Consider the following 10,000-nt stretch of genomic DNA (forward strand, 5'->3'; position numbering starts at 1 on the left):
GATATTCGAGACTAGGTTCAACTGATGAGGGTGGGAAGAAAGGGAGTGTGTGTGTGTGTGTGTGTGAGAGAGAGAGAGAGAGAGAGAGAGAGAGAGAGCACTTTAGTTTAAAGGACTCAGACAAACAAGAAGAGATTCAGTTGTACAGCTGTGTTTCCAGTAATAAGCTGCAAAAGAAACAACCAATCTCCACTAATTACAGGATGAAATTGTATCATAAGAATTCTAATTAGAGCACGCTGTTAAAGATTATCTAATGATCATCCTTTGTGTTATCCCAACCCATCTCTATCCCACAAGAGCTTTCTGCATGCGTGTGTGTGTGTGTGTGTGTTTCTATGTATGTGAGAGAGAGAAAGAGAGAGTTGCCATCTGTTATTTTGCCTTAACCCAGCACCCTTGAATCCACCTGAACTAAAAGTCTCCACTAACCTCCCTCCACCTCTTTCTGTTTTCGCTCAAACCTAAACACGGTACGTCACACTAGCTGTTAATAACACACGGAGATATATCGCTATCTCTCAACCCCCCCCACCCCCCCTTCAATTATTCTCATGGTCCAATCCAAATCTCATGAAAGAGGTTCCAAGTGATGGGAAAAAAATCCCCCTGACCTTTAGACTTGCTTTTAATACCGAATGGTAATGATATCATTACATATTTAAACCAAATGGCCTTAATTGTGAATTGGCGGGCAGGATACAGAACTGGTCTGAATGAAATGAAACTGTGTAAGGCAGAGGGAGACAGAGTCAGGCACCAGCAGTCATTCGTGGCATGTGTTGATAAATAGTATGAAATGTTGCCCATTCCCTTTTGGCTTGGAGCTTTCCCAGTCGATAATTACAGCTCCACTTAACGATAATGAGACAATGGCAACACAAAGAGTGACACATAGAGTACAGCCATGCAGCTCTACACCGTGACGCAACCACTCCGCTGAAGCGACACTGCACCTCATTTGCACAGCTGGCGCAACTTTAATAAGCTTTTAGTCACAGATTATATTTGTATTTTTCTTTATATTTTTCCAGTTCTCTTGAATTACATATGAGAACTGGCACCCCGGTCTGTACTAGATGATAACTCTGCTGTGTGTCACAGACCTGACTTGTAGTCCAGGACAGCAGTACAGTGACAGCAGTCGCTCTGCATCTTGTGCAGTAACTGCTGCACTGGTCTGATGATGCGTGACAAACAGGGAGGGCCACGAACCGGTCACCGCTGTTTTCCTCAGCGGGCAGGCACTGTGTCTGATGAGTGTCATGCAGGAATCTCCGTATAATTTGGCCGGGTCAGGTCAAGGCTGCAGGGCAGCCAGACGAACACCCCCCACTCCTGATTCCCCATAAACCTCAATATCAGCCAGTCATTATGCGTTCTTCATTCTACATTGGGACCAACAAAGGCTTCTGATATACCATCAAACCCAGCAAAAAAGGCACTTCATAATAAATCCCATCAAAAGGGTGTGTGTGTGTGTGTGTGTGTGTGTGTGTGTGTGTGTGTGACATGTATATTTATAGTGTTAAGACAAGATTTTCTTTCCCTCTCTCTTCACCTGGTTACGGCAACAAGCGTAACATGTTTGCAAGCACACAATCCTGTATTTGCAAAATGGAATTTATTAAAGCCTAACTGAGCAGGAGCGAATGAGAGGCTGGGATGAGCACTTCACCACCTCCGCTCATCTGAATATATATTCAAGGTTGGCTGAGAGAGAGGGAGAGAGAGAGAGAGAGCGAGAGAGGGAGAGAGAGAGGGAGAGAGAGAGAGAGAGAGAGAGAAAGGAAGGAAGGGGAGAAAAAAACCCTCATTATTCAGGACTTGCAGCCTTGGTAACTTTGATTTTCAGCCATCCATGGCATGGCCAAAAGGTAACATTTAATGAAGTGCCATTCAGGGCGTAAATGGGGTCATATAATAGACAGTGTGTCTGCACCTTGTGTTGGGCTGCTGATAGCTGTTAAGGGTTCGGTGATGAACCAACAGGGCTCATTTCGCTCTGCTAATAAATTCACACTATTAATATTTATCAAATGTGTGGGTTGCCTCCTCTCAACCCTGTGCATGGCGAGGGTGGAAATCTGTGCCGTGATATCTATTACCTCGCCTTTATTGTGCAGTACATACATTTTTGGGGAGATATGACATGTAGAGTCCACATGTTCTCTTTACAGCACTAAAATTGGAAATATCAAGTAGAATGCTGAACACACACTCACACACACACTTACATGTACACACAAGCGTATGTACACACTGATTCACACACACACATGCACACACAGACAAAGGGAGGAAACTGGGAAAAAATGGGGCCATCATTGCTCATTTAAAAATCTGCTATTAATTGCTCACCATCAAATGCAATTAGCAGCCCTTTCATGTGTGGTTTATGTAATGTAATACTTCATTAATATTATTCATTCATATGCAGTCTTGGATTACCGGCTGAAATTCTTTATTAGTGTAGATGTAACCAAGCTGCTGGAGTTTTGAAGATTAAAAAAGGAAGATTGAATAATAAATTGGGAGAGGGGAGCAGCTGATTCCTGGTGGAGCTACAGGATAATTATTCTATTTGGTGATTATCTATTTTATATGGTGGGAGGTGATGAGGAAAATTATGACAGTGAAATTATGCACAAAGCACCAGGAAGCTCTCTACATTCCCATGCAAAACACTGAACGTCGGATAAATAACTTTGACAATAATATTTATTTCTGCTCTGATGTCTATTTGTAAATAGTTTTGTGTAAACCGCAATTCTACTTAAATGTTATGATTTTGTTTAAATGCAACTTAAATTGAAATACATGCATTTTCCAGAGTAGCAAGAACGAACCTTTTGTTCTTTTTAATCCTTCATGCAGACATGGCATTCTACGACCAGTGCCCTACTATCTGGTGGATTGTTTACACATCATCTTGGCCTGGGCTCCATCTATCATTACACCTGTTTGTTTTCAGAATGAACCATCTTCTGTCAGCCGGGGCTTCTCCGAGTGCCCCTCCGGTCATGGAGCCTAACGCCTTCTGCTGCCCAACAGGTCGTTTGCAGTGGTAAAGCCATCAGGCCGTAATGGCCGGTCCTTTTTGCCCTACATCATCTGTGATTTAATGTGCTCCCAACCACCCCTCCTACGCAGCGCCAGAGCAGCGAATCCTGACATTCCAAATCCCATTCCCTCCGCATCCTCCATCCCTCTCCCCCTGCCTCTCGGAGGCGTTAAACAGTGGCGTTTAGAGAGCTCATTTGCCGGCCCGCCGCCCTGTTTACTGTATGTGGAGCAATATGCACTCACCGGTTTGGGAGATGGCTTGGGCTCAGAGGGCCGCATGTGCAAGTGGGCCATCATTGCCTGAAGACGCTCACGTTCTTTAGAAAGCTGTTAACAGAAAGAGAAGCAGAGAAAGAGGGTTGGTTGGGGGGGGGGGGGGGGTGCAGTTATAGAAATGAGTGATTTTCCCCAGACTACCACAGTCATACATCTTGTTATTGAGCTTGTCTGCTTGTAATGAATCCCGCATATGCCTGGACTGGCTTTTTTAAGCCTGCCTCAAAAATACAGGTTTTAAACAGAGAGAGAGAGAGAGAGAGAGAGAGAGAGAGAGAGAGTGCACGTGCAACAGAGAAAGAGGGAGAGAGCAGAGAGGATAAGCAGAAGAGATAAAGAAAGAATGATAAGGAGAGACGAAGAGAAGCATTCCTGCTGGTGGGAATAGGGTGGGGCTAAGAGGTCAGGGAAAACAAATCGCACTTCATCTTTTTGTCAATAGCAGAATTTAGGTCAGCGATGCTCTGACAGTAACAAGCTACTCAGGCCATAAATTAGAGGGTCCTGGGCGGCTAGACAAAGTCCTGTGGACGCAGTTAGGGCTGGACCAGAGCCAGCAGCTGCCAAGAGGTGAAGGGGTCCCGCAATCCGGGTGCCAGCCCAGCCTCGCCCCCCACCATGCTGCCTCCGCCCGCTCTCTCCAAGGTCCAGTTAGTGCCCCGGGTGATCCGCCATCATCAATCTAGCCGGCGGCGAGTGACAGGGAGCGGGCCGTGAGCATGCGTGCGCAGCGGCGAACCCCGGCACTGCCCGCTCCGAAGCTGCCCTCATTACCACTGACGGAGGGATGAAAAAAAAAAGAGGTGTTGAAGTGATGGTGGTGGTGGTGGTGGGGGGCTACATGGAAAACAGCAACACCACTGTAATTGGTCACAGTGTAAGCACGGGGGTCGCCGCCTCTCTGGTCTCTCTGGGCACGCTCAGAAGGCAGATGTGGGGGGGGGTGGAGGAGAGTGGTGGACTTTTGTTATTTTACATATAAACAAGAATTATTCATTGTTCGGATCCAGGAGCCCAACAAATAAAGAGCAAGGGAGTCGCCAAGCATGAAACCCTCTAAAGGTTGAGAGCAACGCTTGGCTTGCATTCCGACAGGAATCACAGAGGTTTAGGCCTCAGTCAGGGCGACGCGCACACAGGGGGCGAACGGCTCAATCTGCACGGGAGTAAAAGGGAGGGCTTTTCTGAAACACGTCTTGGACTTCAAAACCCAGTCGGCCCGGTGCCTTCGAGTGAGCCATTATAAATCCTAACTTGTAAGTTGTTGGTAATTACTATGAAAGGAAGCGTGACGTGTGTGCCCCTCCGGGGCCGGGCTGACCCGCTTCTCCACTCCTACGCCGCACTGGCCAGGCTGGGTGGGGAGAGGAAGCGAGGCGTTGCTGGCAGGAGAGCTGTCCGCAGAGCTCAGTAATAACGTCCTTCAATCACTGTACTCATTATCTTGCCGGCGTGACTCCATAATAGGGTCACACTCCACCTCCTGAAAATAGTGGACCCTCTTTAGAGCTTCCTTCAGGTGCAAAGTGCATTTAATTAACACCAACCGGCCCGAGACATGCGCATATTAATTGGACGGGATGGAAAATAAGCACAAATCCTAATTCAATTAAAAAGAGAAAAAATAAATAAATCACCAGAGATGACTCTGTTCATCTGTGCTCCTCTGAACGTCCTCTAAACAATCTCGGCATTATTTACCTGATTTTTCCTAGTAAGAAATCAAGGAATAAGTGAAAAGTACTGGAAACTAGCATTAAACATGTTGGAGTTGGAAGCTTTGAGGCAATTCAAAGGACATCCATCTGTGTGTGTGTGAGTGTGTGTGAATCTGAGAGTAGGCGTACGCTACCTGGATCTCTAGCTGCTGTACGACCTGCATCTGGACGCGGCACTGTGCCGTGCTCCGGTCATCTAGAGCATGCTCGCTGTTAAGGTGTCTGAAAGGGGGAATATCGCCAGGTCAGTCATGCCACGTGCCTCAGCCACGCGCGCTCACTGTGAACAAAGACTTTCACATTAACTGGCAAAATGAATAAAAAGAAATTACAAACTAATAACAGAGCGTGCTATTATTTTGGCGTCTGGTTTCAAAGTCACCATCACAGATGTTTTTATTTTTTATTTAAATGTTTTTTTTTTTTTTTAACATTTTATTTATTTATTTTTAAATCTCTCTGAGACGTACTGAAAGCTAATGTTTAAAAATACAATAGGGGCACTGTCATCCAAATCAGTGTTCTGTGTAGCGCAGCACAGCTTATGGGTGATGAGGGATGTTGGCGTACAAAAAGCAGCACAGAGAGGTTTAGTCTTCTTCATTTATGGAAAACAATAAACGCAATTTAACTTGAGTAACGTTTCAAAGGTGCCTCCTACCAAGAGTGCATTATTCAGCCAACGTATTAAATGTATCTGCTCATCCCTTCATTAGAATGAAGAAGAAGGTGAAGGAGAGCAGGCTGCACAAGCAGTCAATGACGGCTTTCCTTGATTGGATTTTGTCTGCAGGACACAAAAGAGGCTCGCCATTAAAATAGACCTTTATTCCCGGCGAACGCACGGAGGCGAAAAGGTTTTTAAAAGTGTTGTGATGTTCGGTAATGAGCCTCTATCTAAATTATCATTGGTGACAAACCCACAAAGCGCTCTTTGAGGAGACATGGTTATGAAATGCCAAAGCTGCCACTTTCTTTCCTGTAATTATAGGTTAGCTTGCAGACCCTTCAATGATCATTTACAGTACAGCCTCCAGTGCATTAGAGTGAGCTTAAATCACACACAGACACACACACACATACAAAACACACACACCCACATAAGCACACACACATGCATGCCCACACCCTACTGCTATGCATATTCCCTATTCATTTTGAACAGCCTATTGTTTATGTGCAATATGCAAAATAACAACGTATTCACAGCCCTCCCATAACACGCCAATCAAAAGCTGAGGGCATCCAAGAGCACAATAGCTCCACTACCTTTCAATTACAGGCATGTCCATTTAAAATCATTTCATTTCATCATGGTCGTTTCTGCTTTTGTAACCGTTTCAGGTCTAATGCTCAGATATTCTCCATTATAAATCAGGAATGAGATAGCACTAAAAAAGGCTAGAGCATCGGGCAGAGCGGGTGGCTCCCTCCAGCCCGTGCCTAATTGCTGTTTCAGAATGCACATGCAAAGGGGCATTTCATTAATCATTTAATCACGTCCCTTGCAGGGAAGAGGGGAACTAATGTTGCAAATACCCTTTTCATTTCAATGCTCATAATGCTATCTTACGCATTTGATGTATTGCGGATGTCATAAATTACAGCTGCTTCAAAAGGCCCGTGTGCCTCGCTCTACTCTCCCCAAAGACAGATTGAGGAAAACACCCCCCCCATCGTCAGCCATCTAGATTGGTATCTTCTTCTCTTTCTCTGTTAGAGAAATGCCAGGCACGAACAGTGCGGACAGGGTGGGAACCTCTTGCGGACAATGGCAAGTGCTAACGGGACGGTTAGGTTTACAGCTTAGCCCGTGCATATAAGGGAGCGGGCCGATGGAAGAATGGGGGAGAAGAAACGATCTAATCTGAGAGATGGGGAGAAGGACAAGGAGGGAATAATACCAGGAGAAAGAAAGAGGGAAAAGAAAGAAGGAGAGAGAGAGAGATTGGGGTTAGATGGAGTCACCAATATCTCTTAATGAGGCAGAGGCGTTGGGCTTAGTTCAAACAGAAAGGTGAGGGGAGGATGAGAGAAGCGACCTGCACACACACAGCCCTGAACAAACATCTCTGGAGCTGTCTGTAATTTATGGGTCACTTTACAGGCATATTGATTTTTGTTTTGAGAAGGGGAATAAGGGCTGGGATGGGCCTGGGCTCTGTGAAAAAGACTGACAGGAGCGATCCAGCCTGACACAAAGCCCACCAGCCCACTGATGGACTGGCTGCAGTCGGTGCTTGAGAGATACCACAATGAGACCACCAACCCCACCTTAGCTGGCAAAAGATGATCTGATCTGTAATCTGCAAGGAGTCCGGCCAGGGCGCAAGTACACAGCCGAACTCAGCATGCTGAGGAAGCTGCCGCTAGGTGTCCTAAGTGCCCAGATCATTTGCTGTTCAAAACAGCACTTAATAACCTCTCGTGCCTTCAAACGCCCTGCGACCCCCAGCCGGCCGCGCAGCTTTAATTTACGCCCCCACCCACTCACCACGGAGGCCTGGTAAGCACGACTGCTGTCTGAGCGTGTGAAAGATGGAGGAACGGGCGTAGAAGGTGCAGAGAGCTCCACGTGAACAAGGATGGGAATTGCTGGCCTGGGCTTACTGTAGCTGACACTGTGTACAGTGGAAACTCTTGGAGCTGTGCTCTTCATTGTCACGGCCTCTCTCGTCGCTCTCAGATATGTGAAGGGGAATCAATATGAGAACTAGGGCAGCAATCCGCATCTTATATAATAACAAACTACTTGCCAGCTTGGAAGAGCATAACTTGAGTCATATAAATTTGTTATGCATTTCCTCTAATTTGACATATTCCCTAAATAAGGTGCTGTGAATCACACCACAAGGAGATCTTGGAATAATGTATACTGTGCATAAATATACATATCTTGAGGTGACAACACACACACACACACACACACACACACACACACACACAGGTGCATGCCCGTACGCTCGCATGCACAGAGAGCAGTAGCGCTTTTGAACTTCAGAGCTAATGTAACATGCCAGGGCCCTTCAGGCTCCCTCTCCAGGTGAAAAACACTTAAAAGAACACTGAAGAGCTATTAAATGCTGATCTTGACAAGTTTCTCTGCTGCACAACACAGCCGCCTAAACGCACCGCGCCGATTCCACCCCGGCAGCTCTGAGCCGAGCGCCCTCCCCAACCTCCCCATCACCCCCTGCATCAAAGGTGCCATTTGATTGTGACACCTGTTTTATGTAAACCGTTTTAGGCGTGTGTACCTGGCTCGCGCGCAGCAGGGCCTGGCATCTCCTCCAACATTCAAAGCCCCTTCCTGACACCCACAATAGCTCCTCCAAGACACGACGACACCCGCCATCGCGCCCGCTCACATCACGCCGCCTTCGGTGGGAGGGGCGGCTGTTTCATGTGTAGGTTACAGTACGGGAGCCTCTGACTCAGGGAACGATTGGCGGTGGGTGGGTGCGGGGGTTGGGGTGAGGAGGTCTCATCCCCGTTGCAGCGCTGAACACTCGTGTGCCGGTTCGTGTGCTCATCGCTGTGCCAGTGTCCTACTATGCAGCCTGTCAGGCCTGTTTGGTTTCGGGGTTTCCTTGTTTCCCTCCCGGCCTGTGCTATGTAGGTCTTTCTGCTTCGTTTAATAGGGGTTTGAGCTCGGCGAGCGAGCAATCGCACTTTATACCGCGTGCAGCGCAAGAAACAGAGAGAGAACACGTAGAAGGAGGTAGAAGACGCACCTTTATGTGCGCGTGTGATCTTTTTCGGTTGTTCTCGTAAAACAGAACGTGCATCAGCCCTTTTACATGTGAGTTTATATAGAGCTGAAGTTAACTCATAAAGCTCATTCGTGCCCAAAAATGTTTTCAGAATGTGAACTTGTCCTACATGTGTTTTTGGGAATATCAGCAAAGGTAAGTCAGACAATAAAGGTCTGCTTGTTTAGGCTGGGTGTGGGAGGCAAGGTGAAGAGCAACAACTTCTAGAATGTTTGGTGTTCATTGGAATATTTTTCCCATCACCCGCTGTTTGACTCTCTCCATGCTGCCTAATGCTCCAGATGACACCTAATGCCCCTACAGGAGAAAAGAGGAACAAACGTCCCCACTTTCCCCAGCTGTTTATATGAACTGACGTGGACATTTACACCCACATAATGCGTGCAAGATCATTGTTTCACAGTTAATTATGTGCCTAATTAGAATATTCAAATGAACAGTCCTTCTTTCTTCTGATGCTGAGGCACTTTTCCGAGTGGCAGTGTGATAACCTGTAATCTCAGGCCCCCACAACCATCCCCGCACCAAAGCTGCCCAATTACAAATCAGCTAATTAACTAAATTGTTGATGGAGCATGAAGAGTTCATTTCACCCCATTGGCTGCGCCGTGACAACACTGAAAGTGTCCCATTGTGAGGGGGTTGAAGGGCGGGGGAGGGGCGGGGCTGGCGTGCAGCCGCTGCGACGCTCGTCCTCCGACGGGTTGACAAGCAGCTCGTGCGAGGGGGCTCGAAGAATCGCCACCTGAGTTTGACACTTCACAGCCGAGTGTGAAATCCTTCAACGTCTTGGTTGTTCATGTTAGAAACACTTTTCAGGTGCCTTTGGCAGGCTACATGGTTAAACGCCATTTTAATGAACAATCGCTAGAGTAGGAAATGTGTATGAGTTTATATTTTTGGGTGTTTGGGACTGACATATTTAGGGGTTTGGGCCTGACATTACTAAGTCTGTTATTAAGCACATGCGTGTTAGAACACATTTAGCATTTCAGAACACTTGAGAAACTATGCATTCAGCTACATGCACACGCACACACGGTCAGTCCTCCTACAACAGTGAGGGATACCTACTTCAAGAACTGCCCGAAGTCTTCACAGATGCTCTCACAGCCCGGCCACTTGCACACTCCGTGACCGTAGAGGGAATGTGAGTGTGACGCTCCG

At 46.9% G+C, this 10,000-nt stretch overlaps 1 protein-coding gene across 6 annotated transcripts in view; it reads right to left on the bottom strand.

The window, feature by feature from the left end:
- foxp2 (forkhead box P2) overlaps positions 1 to 10,000 on the bottom strand; it is a 92,192-nt gene that overhangs the window by 10,780 nt on the left and 71,412 nt on the right. For all 6 annotated transcript variants that reach the window (XM_081723382.1, XM_081723384.1, XM_035528704.2 and 3 more), the window contains 4 exons: positions 9,908 to 10,000; positions 5,195 to 5,282; positions 3,310 to 3,393; positions 1 to 21 (listed from right to left, as the gene is read on the bottom strand). The exon at positions 1 to 21 is cut by the window's left edge and continues 190 nt beyond it; the exon at positions 9,908 to 10,000 is cut by the window's right edge. In XM_081723382.1, the coding sequence (XP_081579508.1) occupies positions 1 to 21; positions 3,310 to 3,393; positions 5,195 to 5,282; positions 9,908 to 10,000 (286 nt within the window). The remainder of the gene's footprint in view (positions 22 to 3,309; positions 3,394 to 5,194; positions 5,283 to 9,907) is intronic.

The sequence above is a fragment of the Electrophorus electricus genome, chromosome 11 (assembly GCF_041902795.1).
Source record: "Electrophorus electricus isolate QZ-2024a chromosome 11, ASM4190279v1, whole genome shotgun sequence".
Taxonomy (NCBI): Eukaryota; Metazoa; Chordata; class Actinopteri; order Gymnotiformes; family Gymnotidae; genus Electrophorus; species Electrophorus electricus.